We start from the raw sequence: 18,317 nt of genomic DNA on the forward strand, positions 1-18,317 counted from the left end.
GAGAAACTCTGGTTGGTTGGACAGGACACAGATTTGGCTTTCCATGAGGATGCAGAAGCACCTGATGGATATACCTGTCTCCCCCTAAATCCAGGCGCCAGAGGGAATTAGGGGATCAGAGGGAGCTTGAGCTTGACATACCAACCTTGCCCTCCGGGCTCACAGGGGGGCAGCGCCCCTGGTAGCTCAGAAGGGCCTCAGGTGCTGCCTGGGATTTCACCTGAACTTCACCGAACTTTGTGTTTGTGTCCAACCCCTCTGTTCCCCCCCCTGCTACTTCCACAGGAACACCAGGGTGCGCAGGGAGACCTGCATGGCGAAGGGACCCGCTCCCTGGCCCTGAGCCCTCCGCAGGCGGGAGCACCTGAGGGAGCATCCACGGGTACCCAGCCCCGGGAGCACCTGAGGGAGCATCCACCGGTGCCCAGCCCCGCCGGTGCCCAGTCCCGAGCCCTTTGCAGGTGGGAGCACCTGAGGAAGTCCCCACGGTCCCGCGGAGCCGCCCGCACAGCGGGACAATTGCCATAAATCCCTCTTTTTCTCCCGGAACCGCCCGCGTCCCGCGTGTCTCGGTGGCAGCGGGCGGAGGGCGCTGCCGCCCCGGCCCCGCAGCGCCCTCCCTTGGGAAGAGAACCCTGCGGGGGCGCGGGGGCTGAACCCGCGTGGGGAGGGGGCGGTCCCGTGGGTGTGTTTGGGTGGTGGTCCCGCGTGTAGGGGGGGTGGTCCTGCATAGGAGGGGAGTGTTCCCGCGGGGGAAGGTGGTGTTCCCGCGGGAGGAGGTGGTGGTCCCGTGTGTGTGTGGTGGTCCCGCATGTGTGTGGGGGGTGATCCCGGTGGGATGGGGGTGATCCCGCATGGAAGGGGGGTGGTCCCGCGTGGGGAGAGGACGGTCCCGTGTACGTATGGGGTGGTCTCGCTTGTGGGGAGGGGATAGTCCCGCGTGGGGTTGGGGTGGTCCCGCGTGGAGGGGGGTGGTCCCGGCCGGCGGGGGTGGTCCCGGCGGGGGTGGCGGGGTCGCCCCGCGGGCGCGGTGCCGGCGCCCTGTCTCTTTAATGAGCGGCGCTGCCGCCCGGCTGCGCGGAGCACATTTCATCCTGTCATCGGGTCGCGGAGGAGGAGTTTGTTAATGTTCAGTTTGCTCGGTGGATCGATGTTTGCTGGCATCGCCTCGCCCTGCCTGTGTGTGTGTGTGTGTGTATGTGTGTATGTGTGTGTGTGTGTGCGGGTGTGTGTGTGTGTGTGTGTGTGCGTGTGCGTGTGCCCGAGCGCGGGTGTGCGTGTGCGCGCGTGTGTGTGCGGATCCCAGATTTCCTCCCATCCAAAGCCTCCCTGTCCTCTCCCATATCACTCACTGCCTGGCATCTGACAGCACGGAACCTGCAGCGCTCCGCGCACACACACACGCACACACACACACACACCGCACACCCGGGCACCGCTCCGCCATACAGCTCTGCGAGGAGGAGGAGGAGGAGGGCAGGACAGGGAAGGGAGGAAGCAGCCAGCCCCACAGTCTTTCCAGAGCTGCCTTTTTTAATATATACATATCTATTTTGTTATTTATTTATTACCATTCTCTTGGCACTGTGGGCGCCTTTCATTTGCTCCTGAGCTTGGATGTCTGAATCAAAGCAAAGCAAGTGTTGCAACAGTTAAAAAAAAAAAAAAGACTACCAGAAAAAAAAAAAAAGGAGAGAGAGAAAGAAAGAAAGAAACCTAGATCTGTAAAATAAAATAAAAACCAAACAGGTTCCTATCAGTGAAGTGGAAAGGAGGGGGGCAGGGGAGGCTTGAGGGGGGTGCTGGGGAAGCAGCTGAGAGGCAGAGGAACACGGCTCAGGAGCGTCTCAGGGCTCTCGGATCTGGGGACAGAAGTGAGATTGGAGAAAGTAGAGCGATGCCAAGGAGGAAACAGCAAGCACCCAAACGGGCTGCAGGTAAGGAGAAGCCATCCACTTACACAGCCTCTGTCTCTCCACTCCTTCCAATCCTACCCCATCTTTATTATTATTTAGGGTCACCCTTGCTTTTCCGGGCTGGATCTTTATTTATTTATCCCCCCTCCCCCTCCCTTTCCCTCCGTAACTCCATGGAGCCAGTTTCATTCCTTATTGCCAAGATCTTTACTCTGACATGGGCTGTCCCCTTCCACCCTCGCCGCTCCCCCGGTCGCTTCCCGCTCCCGCCGCTCCCGCTCCAGCCTGCCCTGCCCAAACTTTTCCCCCCAACTTTCTCCCACTCGGCTCCCCTTCTCCCCCTGCCCTTTCCCCTTCCCGAACCGAAAGCAGCCAGTCTCCCGTTTCCTTCTCGCTTTGGTATATTTATTTTTCCCTCGGTCTTGATTTTCCCCCCTCCCGGTGGTTTTTGGTTTTGATCCGTGTGTTTCGCGAAGTGGGTCGGGGTGTTTAATCTTTTATTTCGCCGTGTTTCTGGTGGCAGTTCTGGCCGGGTGTGTGTGTGCGTGTGTGCTGCGTGTGCCTGAAATAGTACAGGGACTCTCTCTGCTGATGAACCCGGTGGGGAAGTTCAGCCTTTGATCATCAGTGGTGAAAATTGCAACAGGAAATAAAATGAAACGTTCTGACTGTTAGAAGACAATCCACATTTTCAAATCAAATCCTTCTTTTGTTTTGTAGCCCAGTTTATATATTTGCACATGCCAAGTGGTTTTGCAATTTATTAATTTTTTTTTTCCTTAACAGAAGAAAATAGTTTGCAACTTTGGAAGTGTTTTGTTTGTCGTTGTAGGGTGTTCTTTTTCTTTTGGGGGCCAAGAAAAAGAAACAGATGAGTGGGCCTGTATAGTAAATCTTTTCAAAGAGTTTTCTTTCAGGCTCCTTAATTGCTTTTTATTTTTTTTTAATAGTGTGGTGGGGTTTTGTTTCTGGGAAGCGCAATATGGAAGTTCATTTTTCTTCTGCCAGACCCACCCACTGAAAAATCAGCTTTCCAGTTGATTGCCAGCTTTGATTTGACATTTGATTGATCACCTGTCATCTTGCTGCCTTTGATCTATTCATTCTTGATATATATCAATAAATCACTCACCATGGTAACCCAAGTGCCAATGACGTAAGGCTTGCCCTCTAGATTCTCTTAGCCAGACATGCACAATTATTATCTTGTTTGGCTTTTAATGTAGGCGGGTTTTTTCCCTTCTTTTTTCCCTTTGTGTCCTTCACCGGATTAGTTCTTTCAAGAAAACTCATATTTTACATCTTTACTTTACAACCGGTTTGTTCATTTTTCCTCCCACTTCCGAATATTTTCTGGGTGTAGCACAGGATATGTGGGACAAAATGTATGGGCAAGTTTAGTGGCACACTTGAATAAACTTTGAAAAGTAGTGCTTGGGAGTCATGCAAAGGTAAATGACATTTCAGAGAAACTGGGACACGCAGAACTTTTACAAACTTCCATATTTTGCCGTTATTCCTGTAGGTGTAGGACAATGGTCTGCAGGCAGAGACTTTTGGGATGTGACCAATGAATGTACCTATGCAGGTTGCCAGTGTGATTCCTGGCAGGCAAAGATCCCAAATTTATGTTTAAAGCCATAAATAACAGTTACACTAGAAATTCATATTCATATATATATATATATATATATATATGTATTCAGAAGAACTCTCCGGTGAGTTGATATTATTGTTTTATTCACAAAGAGGTTTTATCTGAATAAGGCATTAACGTTTCCAACTTGCAGGATAAATAGCTATTTTTTCATGGATGCTGATCATCACAGTGACGGTGCTAGAATTGCTCCTTTTTTCTCTCTGTCAGGAGTATGAGGCTTCATTTTATTTGGTTTTCAAAGCAGAATTTTCACTTGGAGTGTGTGTAGTATCCTTTTGTGGAAGGGGCAGCCTGTTCTTTTTTAGAAACATGGGCTACAGAGTAAGTCAATTTTTACGAGCAGAACCCAGGCTGTTGTTTCCCGGGATTTCCCTGCTGAGATACAGTAAGATCCAGTTTTTATCCAGAACACTACAGTATTTTTAATATCTTAATGACGAGGGAGAAACTCGACTGACCACAATTAGATCTCTCCTTTCTCGTTCTCGTTAGAAAACATGCATAGCTCTTCAGTGGTGCATTTCTTTGATTATATTTGTCCTCAGCTCAATGTTGTTTCAGGTGAGCAAAATACTGCAAATGCAGTCCAGTTTCATCCAGCATAACTATTTGAAGTAGGTTTATACATTTGCAGTAGTTCTCCTGCTTTGAAGTTGTATTTGTGTGTTTGTGGGGGGTAGAGGGGGTTTCAAAGAGCAGACGTGCCTGTTGTATATAGTTCTTAAAACTGACTTTCATTTTCAGGGATAGTACTGAGGTTCTGTTTTGTATGGTGAAAAATACCTCAAAGTGACAGGAGACAGACTGTGCACTAAGAAATGAATCTCTCATCAAGGCTGATAGCAAAGCTCCTTATTCCGTTTATTTAAAGGAGTTAATACATTATATATTACTTAATTTTCACTTTTATTTATTTTTGGTTGTACAAGTTCAAAGGTATCAGTTGCACTGCATTTTGTCTTGATGGCAGCAGAGATATTGAAGAGAAGTTTGCAACTTTTAGCTTCTTTAGCTAGTTCACCTCCAAGGGAAGAAAAATGATAAGCCTTATGATTCTGGACATGCCTGCTTTTGTCATTGCTTAAAATTAAATACTATGCACAACTGTAAATAATTACTGCCATGCACTGACTTTGAAAGCAGGTTTCTAGTTTGATTAATGAATAATGTAAAGGTTAGAGAGACCCAGCGAGTGAATCAGAAGTGAAGTCCTGCTGCTCGATGAAAATCTAGCTAGAGGAATATACATGGCAATTTTGTCCTTTTCTATTATTAATTTTAAGCCTTGTATTCCTAAGAAATATATTACAGGCCATTGTAATGAAACTAGGTAGTGTAATTGGATAAATGGGGCACTATTTATGTTTGATGGTGGGGATTTTTGATCTCAGATTACACTTTTAAAAACACTTTATTTCACGTCAACACCGAAACTATGTCAAATGCATTTTGATCTTTGCAGGGCCGAATCTTTTCTGAATCATCATTCCTTTTTGAGATCGTCATTCCCATTTCGATAGTTCTTGAGGCAGATATTTGCAGCTCTTTGCATCAGTGCCTGCTTTAGTGTCACACTTGTGTTTACAATAAACAACCCATTTGTGTTGCAGCTTTCACCCAAATGAATCACAAAGGGCTTTACAAACTCTGGGCCTAATTCTTGTCTTGCTCAGGTGCAAATCACAAACAGCTTTACTATCAGCATCAGTGCAGTTGCAGTGAGTACTGCCTGCTCCTGTGAGTAAGAAGAGGCTCAGGCCCAGAAAGTATTTCATCCTTCAACGAAATGCAGCCACCTCTGGGGTAAAAGTCTTGTAACGATTCCATAACAAATGGTAATATATTAACAGAAGGGTGGAAAAAGGGTGGGAGCAAAGCAGAATTGCTATTCAGATTTTATTCCTAGGGGTATGAAATAGCTTTCAAACACAATTTCACTGGATTAAACTCTCCTTTCCCCTGCAGCTTGTTTAAATGTGCATTTTTTATTTTGTGATCATGAATTGCTAGTTTGCTTTTTTAAAGCCTGTGAAGAGGAATCTGGACTTAACGCCCTTTCAGGCTGCAATTTTGTATTTCTTCTTTTCTTTCTCTCCCAGCCCCAGTAGACTGTCTAAGAACCAAAGCTCAGGAAAAGTACAGCAGAAACAGATATCAGACACATTTATTCTGTTTATTGAAGCTGTAGAATAACAGGGTTTTGGTTTTGGAAGAGTCCTCATACAGCAGCGAGCAGAAGACAGTTTACAGGGAGTTCTTTAAAGCTGCAGTTTGCACCTTAGTAGTAAAGGTTATTTAAAACATATTTAGAAAGAAACATATTTAGAAAGTGAAATTCTGCTTCTGCAGAGAGCAGAGTAAATGACCAGCAAGGTTTGAGATGTGTATTTCTGTGGCGAAAGGAAGCGAGAGATACACATACATATATTTTTATATATATATATATATATTTATTTATCAATAACCAAGAGTGTTTTGGCTGTTTGTGTATTATTTGTATCCTTTCTAACAGGGGCAATAGAAGCAGATTCCAAGCAAGCAGTGCTGAATGAAACTGTAGAAATGGCAGCACTTGTTTTGTTTAAACATCCTCCAGAAAAGCAAGTGCACATCAAACCCACCTAAATAGTTCATGCCTCAGAACCTTTCACTTACTGTGCACATCACGGTGCTGACAGATGACAAAAAAGCCAAGGTGTTCACAAACAAGAGGAGCCTTTAAATCCTACTTAATTAAATATATTCCAAAATAGGTACTTTTGCAACTAAAGAGGCACCAAAATTAGGCTCCATCTGCGTTCAATTCTGGAATCGGCTCCTAAGCCCGAAGCTGATCTGTAGTTTTTTCTCCCTTGTCAGAACTCAGGCCTGAATGGGACAATTTGAACTCATGTTCATTTTAGTGCCTGTTTCCTCATTTCAGTTTTACTCTCACGTATCAAAGCCCAGGGTATCACCAGTGGGACTCCCCAAGAGTTCAGCCCCCGTGACTGTGAAACAAAAGACGTTTCCTTCAGTAAATGACACGATTTTACAGCACTTTTGAAAACATGCTCATTGTCAGAAATTCTTCTGCCTAAACCCTCTCCCTCTCCTGTGCTTTCTGACTGAAAAGCCCATTTTCTTCAAATCGGCAGGATTTTGGAGCTTTCTCCTCCTGATTTTTGCTCCCGCTAGTAGCACCCACCTCAAGGAACTCTTTCCCCTAGAAGAGGTCTCTGGAGTTCCTCTGGAGCACAGGACCAGGCTGGGCTTTTCTCCCATCATTTTACTTCCCAACCCGACGAGGACATCGCTCCCAGAGAGCAACTCCAGACTCAGGGAGAAAAAAAAGCTGTCAGTTGCTGTGGCTGCAATTCCCAACTTAGCAGCAGCAGAGGGAATGGAACTGTGCTCTATCAATTACAGTTGGAACCAGAGGCTAAACACTTATTGTGTTAAGCTATTGTGCAGATCTTAAGAGCTCAAATGTAAAAAAAATACCATGTCAGCTCGTGGAGGGGAGAATAAGGCCTGGTTCTTGCACTGGATGACGTACTATTAGCAAAGGCAAAGTCAAATTATTCAAATTCTATTTAATACCTCTCGGGTTGAGATGTTTGTACCACATTATGCCTTAAAAAAGGGGGATCCTACAGACTTTGCTGCTAAAATAAGCCTCTGTTTTTCCCTCTCCTCTGTAAAATGAAAACATTTGGGAAGTTTTACTTCTAAAACCTGCTCATGCAAGCAGAGAGATATTTTCATTTGTCTCTGAATCTGATACAGGAGTCAACTGGAAACACATTATACTCTCAGCTGAAATCTTACATTGCATTCATGCAAGAGCAGTGATTTTTCATTACCTATTTAATTGCAATAATTTACATGAGAGTGGGCCCAGTTCTGCAGTTCTTACTCAGCACTTTGCTTCAATGGGTGACTGGTCTATGTGAGGACTGTCTATGTAACACTGGGCTCTTCAGCTACAAAATTCAAGATATATGTTCCTTTAGCAACATGTTGCCTCTGAAGAGGGACCAGATTCTCCCATTAAGCTTTAAATCCAGGGAGAGTTCTGTTTGTAAATTCTGTTCCTCACGCTTACATGCTATTCTTTTCTGAAGTCTGTATGACTGAGAGATTTTGCTTGCTCGGCCAGCTTCACTTCTCAATCACGTTTCCACCCTCTGTGTTAATTACTGAGCACTGTTTCTGGGTACCAGTAGATGAGATGGTCTTGTAAAGAATCCTTTTTTTACTGTGTGGTGGTAACGTTGTGCACAGGGGCGGCAGCTCTCGAGTAAATGCATGAAAATGGCTTTGCAAATCCGAAGTCTAAAAGTTCCCTGTGGTTTTAGGGACAAAAATCAGTTCTTTCTCATTAAGGTGACTTCCGTTGGATCTTGGCACCGAGTAATTTTTGCCATGTTATAATAACGGCTTCTGCAGCTCAGAAGTACCTTGACAGCGAGCTGTGTATTTTTTAAGGTTTCAAGGAGAAACATCACAGTGTTTCCCATTAGATTTACACATCCCTCTTTAGCTGCTGCTGGCTTTTCATCCGTTAACTTGTGAGCTTTTTCAGGCAAAAAAGAAGTGGAAAAACTGGTCTTCTGATCTAAGCGTTGCATTAAGTGTTTCATTTAGAAAAATGAAGAGAATCTTTGTTTCCCTAAAAGAAATGTTTTCCCCCCTTTGCCCTAGGAAAAAGAAAGGCACAACAATAGCTTCGAAATGACAGGGTCTGATTGTGAAAAATACATAGTTTGTAACGTGCAGTGCCTGATGGTCCCAAGTATTGGTAAAATTCCACAGCAAAATAGAACAAACAGTCCTAAATGTATGGGAAACGGATGCTTTCCAGGCATGCACACATCCATACCTGCAAGAGGGAGAGAAAAGTGCCTGTATGGGAGAGGGATGTACCTGGAATGCTCAGTTGTTCAGAGCACCTTTTAATTATTCCACCAATATTTGCCCAAATGTCAGAACTGTGCTGTTAGGAGTGGTGTCCCCTGAAACTCCTTTGTTTGGGTTTATTTTCTTTAAACCTCCAGCTCCTGGAGTCTGGTAATTATGCAGGTGTCCAATATGCATTTTGAAAGGAAAATTAATTTAAAACTCCTTGCTATGGAGAACTAAGGAGCTCAAAAACATTCAGGCTTGAAGTTTTATGCCAGAGGAAAAATGCTGTGATTCTCAAAGTGACTGTTTTCAATATCTGATCGTTTTCAGCTGCTCTCATGATTTTTGAGGTTGTACATCGTGATTTTTGGAAAAACAAGGTTGGCAATATTGCTTTTGAGTGATTCTGATGCTGAACTGGTGTGTGTGTGTGTGTATAATTATACACGTACACACAGATAACACCAGTAAACAAAATACAAAACATAATGATGGAGTGGAGTGGAGTGAGTTGCAGCTCTGGGTTTGTATTTCCATAAACAAAGCAGTTTGGAGAGCTCAGACCATCCGTTCTTGAGGAGTGACTTTCAACTGAAGTTTCGTGGAGATTGTTTTCGGTGGCAATTAAATCCAGAGAGTTAATAGCCAGTAACTGTTCTTTAAAGGATAAATACTACGAGGAATGCACAGCCCACCTTTTCCCAGATATAATCAGGCTGAACTTTATTGAAAAAAAAAAATTTACAACTGGCAACATTAATGCTGTATTTTTATTGTATTAATGCAAATGAGATGCTGACTTCTTTCTTTCATCTCCATGGCTTGTATCTATTAGAGCTGTATCTCATTCCTTTCTGTGTCTTTCCTCCCTGTGTTCTGTAAACTGCTTTCGTCTAATGATCCTGAGGCTCATTAAAGTTACTCCCGATGCTAAAGAGACTATGGGAAACATCCTGAGCTCTACAGGGCTGTAGAAAAGCAAAACTACTCAGTATTTGGGGAAAACTAATCCGGATCTACCCTTCCATTCATTGGGAAACTTAAAATTGATGGGTCAAACAGGAAGAAAAAACTTGCAGGAAGGATAGTACAGGAAAGAACAGGTCATTTTTAATACACAGCCTTACCTGACAAAGATAAAAAGCAATAAAGTTTTAAGGAGCTTTCTGGCTCTTCCTGCATCTCTCTCAAAAGACTCATTTAATTGAAAAGCCTGTTGTGCTTGTTTTTATGCATGTAAAAGAGAAAAGGGGCAATTTTGCACAGGGCCTAATATTCCAGCACAATATAATTGGAACTCTTCTTGCCTGCTTTTTAAGTCTCTCTGTTCATATAAAATTAAGACCCACTTATCTTAAATTGTAGTAAATCTCATTCAATATTGCTTTCATAACTTAAAAAAGGCTGTTACATATTCCCAAAGCAACTTCTCTGAAGTGATATTGGGTCTGTTTATGTGGAATAGCTGCAGAATTTCTATTGAAAAAAAAACGGAGCTGCACACAGTTCTTGTTTTTAATGAAAATAATTAAATTCTCTGGAATACCTTGATAGCTACAATATTTTTATTTTTTTTTTTTTAGTGAAACTCTGCTTAGAGGGAATGAAAATCTGCACATTGGTGCAGTTTGGTATGTGCAGACAACAATCCTGTTTCTATCACTCGCCCTGCTCTTGGACAGAAGGAGGGATTTTTTTTTTGGTAGAAAGATTTGACTCAGAATTTTCCAAATATAAATATTTTTCATGTGAATTGCACGGGGAATCACCACCACAATTCCTAAGGCCTGCAATTTTCTTTGTACATATAGGAAGAACTCATTTACTTCCTGCAGTTGGAGTGGATTTCACAGGAAAGAGCTGGATTTTTTATGATGTGCAGTTTTGTATCGAAGAAACGTAACCTTTTGCCAGCTGGTATATTGGTCTACCAAAATTATTTTTTTGTGTGTTTTTCGGCCATGTCATAACATATATAAGCACAGTCAAAGGAGCATTAAATTAGCACGTGAGAGGAGAAAGAAGCTAAGTAGTTATATTGATTATTAGCATTAAATGCTAAAAAAATTAAAAGCTTTCTGGTACTCTTGATGAGCTGCATGGTTCCTGCTCATTTTTGTGTGCTTTGTTAGGAAGTGGAGCAATATTTCTTCACACTTAGCACCTTTCTACCGAGGATTTCTTATTGATGCTGTGTACTCCTCAGGATAAAGCCAGTGGTGCAGAATATTTTTCCCCGTTTTACAGAAAGGTGAATTGAACCCTCCCTGCGAGGGAGGAAGAGGCACTTTGCTCATGTCCAGGAGCTCCCAAAAATGAGAAGACTCACAGTCTGGAAAAGCAGAGCTCTGTTAATTGTGTTGGCAAGCCAAGGGAGCTTTACTAAGCAATAGTTTTAGACAGAATAATCAAGTTTTTTACTTTCCCTAAATTATCCTCAGATGCGTTTTCGGCCAGTGGGAAGTTTCAGGACCGGGGAATTTGGTTACGGTTACTTTTCCTCTCATATACTGTTCTCTGTTTCTCTGGCAGACCTGGGATGTGTCTGTATATAATGCATTGCCCTGAGAAATATGTAAAACCTGCTCTAATTGCAGCTAAACAGGACATATACATTTTCCTCCACCCAGACTGCCAGAGGTGGTTGGAAATCGCTGAGTTTGAGGCTCAGCTTCTGATGCTACGGGTATAAATCCTTACATGGGCATCTAAAGAGAAACCTGAATTTTCAGAAGCTCTTAGCACCAAGCAGTTCCCATGGACCTTCCTCAGTTCCCTGTCTTGTGTAAACTGGAATTGTTGGGCTTTGATCAAGGGCAGTGCTGGTTTTGTAAACTGGAGATGTATGTATTGCCTATAGAAGAAATATGATGCAAGTAATAGGCTATGGATTCATTAAGGATTGTTTATGCTATTTTCACATGGTATTACCTTTCAGGAATGGTCATTTCAGCCATTATATTGACAGGAACTCAGAATAAATCTTAGGGAATATAGGGCTAATCTGCCATACCTGGGAGACCACCTGCTACCCTGTGGAGCAGAGGCCAGAGTGTTTGGTGCTGAATCACCAGGTAGGGCCTTCTCTGGAGCTGGGGACTTGGGAAGCTCTCCCATGGCTCCTTTTCATGTGGAAATTAATGCTTGCCTCTATTTCTGAATAGTAGGTTATTAAAGTTCGTATGCAAATTCCCAGGATGGGAATTTGTCTCTCTTTGATAATTGATATAATAATATATATTTTTAGTGGTCCAAAGTCCTTGAGCTTGAGCCTTGTATACGTAATTTATGTTTATTTCTTACTGTTATTAACTGTAATTTAGTTGTTGGCGCCTTTCTTTGCTTTAGATTGAAGGGAGTGTCTCTACCCATTGCCCCTCCATAAACAATGCCCTTTCAGGGTTCCTTATCCTGTATCCCTGCCCAGACATTTCCTAGCCTGTCAAATACTGTCATTTTATTCCTTGCAGATCATTCACAGTACGTCTCCTGTTGCACACACAAATAAGGAACAAATGCAATCAGGATGCATCATCGTTTAGCATAACAAATAAAAGCCGATCTGTGCAGATTTGCCTTAAAGTGTCTCTTAATATGTATTGTCAAAATGTCTGAAGATGTCTCTTACTCATAAGCGTTTAATTATTTGTGACAATTAAACTAATATTCAGAGCAGGGGGAAAAAAATGAGGGTATTAAATATTTTCTCTTGTCAAAAGCTAACAAAACGTCACCTGACATAGCAAACTCCTTAAATTTTGTATTTCAAATAGACCTCAGAACTGAAAAAGCACTTGAATGAAATTGCAGGGCTCCATTTCACAACACTGGATTTGCCGTGGAAATTGAGGAAACTGTGTTCTAAAACTAGACCAAAATTTAAAGGCATGTCATTAAAGCATATATCAGTAATGAGCAGCTGAATACTTGATGATTAAAAAGGAGTTCTATCAATTTTTAAGTCTGTGCTGAAATTTATGGCCAAGGGCCCCTCTGACTGAATCAGGGACTCAGATCTGGGATTTGTAGCCTCGCCTGGTTATTGTTTCACTTGAGCATGAGAAAAAACAGCTCAAATAAGACAATGTAAGTCATCAACCTTTTCTGTGTTCAGAATTGTAGATTTTTTTTGTTGACTTTGTCTGATGATCCCTCTTGCTGGATGGAATGTCTGAACTGGAGAGGCAACATGCTGTGGATGGGGAAGACCAAGTAGACAACACTGTTGCTCAGGGCTCAGCACCTTCACCTGTGGCAAAAGTTCAGCTAAGTGATAACCAAAAGGGGCGAAAAAAATAAGGAAGATCTTGAAAGGAACAGAAAACCAGCAGGGGCCTTGGGTGCTGTGTTGTATGGATGTGGGAGCACTGGATAGCCCTGGGCACAGCAACAATAACATCTGTATCGTGGGCTCAACAATTCCTATAGTCCAGATTGTTTGGGGTTTCCTGTTGAGAGGTTTGATTTCTACTGGTTCTAATGTTTCCACTTCTGAGCTGCTCAAAGCAACCATTTCCATTATTAAAATCTGTGTTTTCTTTCCTAAAATGTTCTTCCTGTAATTTAGGGTAGGATGTTATTTGGCAAAAAATTAGAAGACGTTCATCAGGGTTTATTTCAAAGCTGTGGGACCACTGAGCTTTCTGGCAGTGACGTGAACATTTTTCAGAGATGTCTTCTGCTTTCCCTGAGAAAATCCACCCAAATTTGTCTGACTTATAAAGCCTAAAAGTTGCTGTTGCCAAAGAATTTTTAGAAGGTGACACAGCATTCTCCAACGTGCCATCTCCACCACGCATGCTCTGTTCTTAGTTTCTCTTTTCCAATTACATTCCCTTAAAAAACATTTGAGCTGGGGATAAGTAGGACAATTGCTTTCCCTGCTGCAGGGGCAGCGATGGGTCCGAGCAGTCAAGGAATGAGGAAAAGGTCTGTTGAGGTGGAGCCCAGGCCCTGAGGTTGGAAAGAAGGAAATTTAGGGAGCTGAACATGGACAAGCAGGGGCAGAGAGCATGACATTATCAAATATCCATAGAAAATAGTGGTAAAAATGTAATCTTGACTATTGCCTGGTTGATGTAGAGCACAGTGTTCAGCATTAGCTGGTGCAGTGAGCGCGTCCAGATCGAGACCTAGGTTGGAGACAGCGTAGTTCCACGTGTGCAGCTCCCAGTGTTCCTCAGTTGGCTTTTCCCAAAGCCTGCACACATCCATTCCTCATGGTGGGGATGGACTGTGCAGGAAACCAATGCGCCTCAGCTGGGGAACAGGGACTGCAGGGCCACTGACGGGTTGGGGTGGGAGCGCCCGGCGTGAGGGGCCACCATGTCACGGTGGGCCTGGCGCTCATGAGGTGGGACCTTCTTCTGTGGGGAAAAAGTGAAAAAAATAGCTTAAAATTCACCAGAGCTGTGCCCCTCATGTCTGTTAAACGGCAGTGGTGTGGTCCTGTCCCCAGCCATGGAGCAGGCAACCCAAGAAGGGTGCAAAAATCCATCGAAATGAGGCAAACTTTGATCCCCGGAGTCGAGAGAAGATGGCGGCACTGAGGCGCAAGGCTGCAAGCTTGGGTGGCGAGAGTCGAACAGGAGGATCGAAGAGCTCAGGTAGTGCACTGAAGTTGGTGGAAACCACATAGAATTTATAACAATATATAGTATATGAAGGGCTGTTGAGAGGTTTTAGTGTGTGAGATGGAGGAGCCGGTCAGCAGGCGGGGAGGGTGTGAGGGGCCAGGGCACGGCCGCAGGTGGGTGAGGGCGAGCAGCGTGTGGACGTTACTGGCAGTTGAGTAGCTGTGGTACAAAAGCAGCTCAGAGACAAGACAAAGACTCATGCCAGGAGTTTCAACCACAGATATCTGTTTAGATAAAAAGGGCCTGTTAGTCTGAGAGCCTGAGTTCTGCCACAACATGCCCATCTCAGAGGGCTAGTCCCTCTGTCGCTCTGTGGGTACCTGCCATGGGCCCCCCAGGCTCTGACTCGGTTTTACTCGGGGCAGGGGATTTATTTTATTTCACTTGCTGCCCTGTGGGACATTTTTCCCATAAATCAAATCTTTCTATCTGAAAGTCAGCGACAAAACTTGAGCCAGGCTCGGCAGAGCAGGTTGCCTTCAGGATATTGTACAGTTTTGTGTCACCTCCAGCATTTGTATATTTAATAACTAAAATCCTGAGAATGGTAACCTAGAAAACAGTCACCCCTGCATTACTCTTTTGCTGTTTCTGTGAACTTATTAAGGATTTAACAAACTTGTGATTTTGGTTAAACAGAGGTAAATCATTTGGAGAAAGAGTTGCGAGGAGGCAGAGGAATGTTATGATGCCAGCAACATCTGGGTTTCCACTTGTTTGGATTAGGGACATTTTACCTTAATCATTCCCAAACATGTCTGCTAAAATCCCTTCTTTCATTTTTTATCACCTATGAGGTACAGCCAGGCAGGTTTTCAATTTCTGTTTGTGTGTTAGGGTAAAGTGCTGAAATTTGTTGTTACAGTGAGTATGTAGTGAGAACAGTCTCATATTTGCCTTCATTCATTGTAATTGTTTGGAAACATTTTGCTTCAGTTAAAATGCACTATTTTCAATATACAAAGTATGTACAGGGGAACAAGGGAGTGATTATGAGTTTCTCCAAGGAAATAATCATCTCTTAGCCATCATCCTACAACTGGGAAAGTTCTAATACATGACATCTCTATAATTTAACCTAATAATATTTTTTTTTAACAGTGATGTAATGGGGAGAGTGACCTGGACTTTGTAAAAGTTCCCCTACTTACTACAGATTCCCAAGGGCAATGTAACATTCTAGACAGTGTTTTATATGCCCTGATTAAAATGTAACATATTTTTGCATTTCCTGTGCAGTGACCTGTTAGTGCTCATAGACAGAACACTTAAAGAACAGTTACAAGGAGACATTTCCAAATGTGCCTAATATGGGCGAGTTTTTATAACATTCTTATTTCATTTGAAATTGCAGCTACAGCAGGAACCATTCAGACGGTGCATTGATTTAACTTTTTAATCCACTGTTTTGCTACGTCAAGTAAAATAAATGTTTGTTTTTAGCTCCCTTTTTTTGCATTGCTAAAACTCGTAACTACTTGCTTTAAGCTTGGGATTCTAAAGGGAGCTACATTATCTGAGATTTAAAGCTTGCTTTCTGTAGCTGCTTTCTCACAACTCCCCCAAGAAAAAAAAAATACAAAAGTACAACTTTAGCAAAAAGGGCTTTTATATCTCTATCAATTATAGAAACACCAGCTGCAGTAGATTACAAATGTGTTTGGCTGATTGTGATGTTGTGTGGGGAAAACTGTCACAAGGAGCTGGATTCTGTTCTCCCCGGCAGCACCGGGACATCGCTCAGCTCCCGGGGCTGCTGTCAGAGCTGGAGTGGGCAGGAGCAGGATCCAGAGTGCTCCCTGCCAAACCCAGCTCAGCTCTGGAGCACACATCCCAGCACTGGGAAAAACCAGGGAGCTGCTCAATGTGAGTGCAAGCGCTGCCCGTGTGTCACTGTGTGCTCCCTGAGCTGAAGGAAAAGCCACAGCGATACGGCTGCAACCTGGGCCAGAAACCTCTGGGGAGAGTCACTCCAGTTGTTGTTGTTCTTTATTTTTTATATCGAAAGGTATTTGTTTACTTTTACTTTCTTGAAGAACAAAGTGGGGGGAAAAGGCACCACGGAACAAAAATTGTTTGAGCAGCCCGTAAAGGTAAAGCAGCTCCAAGTCATGGATAAAAGAAATATGATATAAAGCAGTGTAAGATCAGTTTAGCATTTTTGGTGCTGTTTAGCTCAAGAAAAATTAAAGTATCAAAGTGTGTGCAGGTCATTATTGGTTCACTAATACCCTGGGTACAAGGGTAGCAATCCAAGGGCTCTCAGCTGGTTGTGCCTTGGTTACTGTGTCATTTATCTTATTGTGCTTTGAGTCTCTCTGGGAGGACGTGGTCAGGCCCTGGTTTGTTTTAACAAAGAGAATCTGACATAGCAAAGTTCTGTGTATACTTTACAGTGAAAATGCAATTTTCTATTTTCATTTAATCCCAGGAATGTTGGCATTTTCCAGGCTGTCAAACAAATGAGTGCACTGGAGGACAGTTAGATGTGTCTGTCTAGTTCATCTATCTAATCTACCTCATTTCTAATGTGCCCATCACCACGGTGTCTAGGCAGAAAGTATCTGCCTTGATTTTGCTTGTTGTCTCTATTGGCTGTGGTAACTTAATTGTGCCCTAAGAGCTTTCAGATTCATCTGCAAAAATAATAACAAAAACATTATCAGAATAATGATTCATATTCGTACTCTTACTCAGAATTTCCCTTTCTCTTCTGAGTGTATTTGGTTAGTGGATTACTGCTGTCTTATCTGGAAGACGTTATATTTTAGAGGTGTATTAAACTGGAGTTTTACTTGAGTCAGCAGTGACTCAAAACTTCATTTGGCTATTAAAGTGAATTCACTCATGTCTTCTAACTTCCTTCTGCTTTTCTCTGCAGAAGTTGACTTCATTTACTAAGCCATCCAGCTTAGCATCTGCATCTGTTTTGTGAACCTTTGCCATATAAACCATAGGTAAAGGTAATAAAAAGTAATAGAAATTGTGGCTTCAAAAATTCTATCTTCATTTGGAAGCCCTGGTTTCTGTTACATTTAATTACTTCTCTCTCTGCCAATTAGGTAAAAATGCATGGTAAGACTGAAGTGAGTGGTTTTTCAAGAGCAGAGGCTGGAGGTCCACGCTGAGGGGAGGGAAAATCCCTGTTGATGTGCTGGGTCTGTGCCCGTGGTTGTCACAACCTGCCTGTGCACGTGGGGACAATGTGCTGCAGTGGCCCCGTGGTGCTGCCACCCAGCACAGTCATCCTGCGTCACTGGGACCCGGCACAGTTATTTTAAAACATGTCTGTGGGGCACACGGTGGCATCTGCACGGCCCTGTGCCACCTTCTGCTTTGTCCCAGGGAGTCATCAGTCTGCAGGAGTCAATAAACTCTGGAGCTGCAGAGGCTGAGTAACCAACGTGGTGCTCACTGAGGGAAAGGGTTCACTGGAAATGCTGCAAATTCTCAGCTATAATTGAATTTGATCTCAGCTGTACAGTTACACACAGCCCCTTTTCCACTGCTCTCCTACTTGTGCTGAAAGTGTCTTTACAAACCCACCCCTCAAAGATAATTTCATTGAGAGCCAGACGTTTCCTACGTGACAGTGATTTCTAATCCCATCTGGAGTGGCAGATCCCAGATTCCCAGCCCGTGGTCTCAGTGTGCAACAGGAGTTCACACAAACCCAGCAAAACCAGCGCTCTGGCTGTTCCCTCTGGCTTGGAGTGATCGGGGAAGAGATGGATTACCCTTTGTAAGATTTAATTTCATCTTCCAGGTATTTGCAGTGGACAAAAGTATGGACATGATTACATTTCACAGGTTTTTCTGTGATTTAGAACAAAAATTATTAGCAGAGCTGGCTCAGCAAGGAATTTCTGATGTAATCTATCCCAGATACAGGCAAGGGGTGTGGTAATAGGGAAAGAAAAAGGAGGGCTAAGTGTTTATCCCCCTTGACTGAGACAGAAAACAGGACTGGCAGGATGACAAACTGGCATAACCTTACAGTAGAAAGTGCAGTGATTCCAACAAAAGTTCCAGCCGTAGTGCAAGGTTTTTAAAAGAGCCAGGTCCTGGAGAAGACACTTTTTGGTGCATCCTTCAGCATAGCTAAAGCAGGCAGGGGTAAGATCCATATAATAGTTTCTGTAGGCATGGTGGCAGTATGTGTGTTAAATAAGTGCTAGGAGCTGGTTTGCAGGGGTTTGGGAGTGGGGTGGGTAGAAA

General features: G+C 43.4%; 2 protein-coding genes across 5 annotated transcripts in view; one reads left to right on the top strand and one right to left on the bottom strand.

The window, feature by feature from the left end:
* Positions 1 to 115: 115 nt before the first annotated feature.
* On the bottom strand, positions 116 to 1,093 carry LOC116795528 (basic salivary proline-rich protein 1-like). Its single transcript, XM_032705295.1, has one exon. It carries the CDS (start codon positions 1,091 to 1,093, stop codon positions 116 to 118), a length of 978 nt encoding a protein of 325 aa, XP_032561186.1.
* Positions 1,094 to 1,164: 71 nt separating this feature from the next.
* The window catches only part of TSHZ2 (teashirt zinc finger homeobox 2), a 222,025-nt gene continuing 204,872 nt past the window's right edge, over positions 1,165 to 18,317 (top strand). For 3 of the 4 annotated variants that reach the window (XR_004360006.1, XM_032704890.1, XM_032704889.1), the window contains exon 1: positions 13,362 to 14,069. Coding sequence is in view for 3 of the 4 variants with exons in the window: in XM_032704890.1 (XP_032560781.1) it covers positions 14,000 to 14,069 (70 nt within the window). In the remaining variant the exon portion in view is untranslated. Of the gene's footprint in view, positions 1,938 to 13,361; positions 14,070 to 18,317 lie in introns of those variants that run through there. The other variant, XM_032704892.1, reaches the window with a different exon arrangement.

The sequence above is a fragment of the Chiroxiphia lanceolata genome, chromosome 17 (assembly GCF_009829145.1).
Source record: "Chiroxiphia lanceolata isolate bChiLan1 chromosome 17, bChiLan1.pri, whole genome shotgun sequence".
Lineage (NCBI taxonomy): Eukaryota > Metazoa > Chordata > Aves > Passeriformes > Pipridae > Chiroxiphia > Chiroxiphia lanceolata.

Bases quoted from the DNA above. Each gene is read 5' to 3' on its own strand.
- LOC116795528 (XM_032705295.1), bottom strand. From the start codon at position 1,093: ATGAAATGTGCTCCGCGCAGCCGGGCGGCAGCGCCGCTCATTAAAGAG.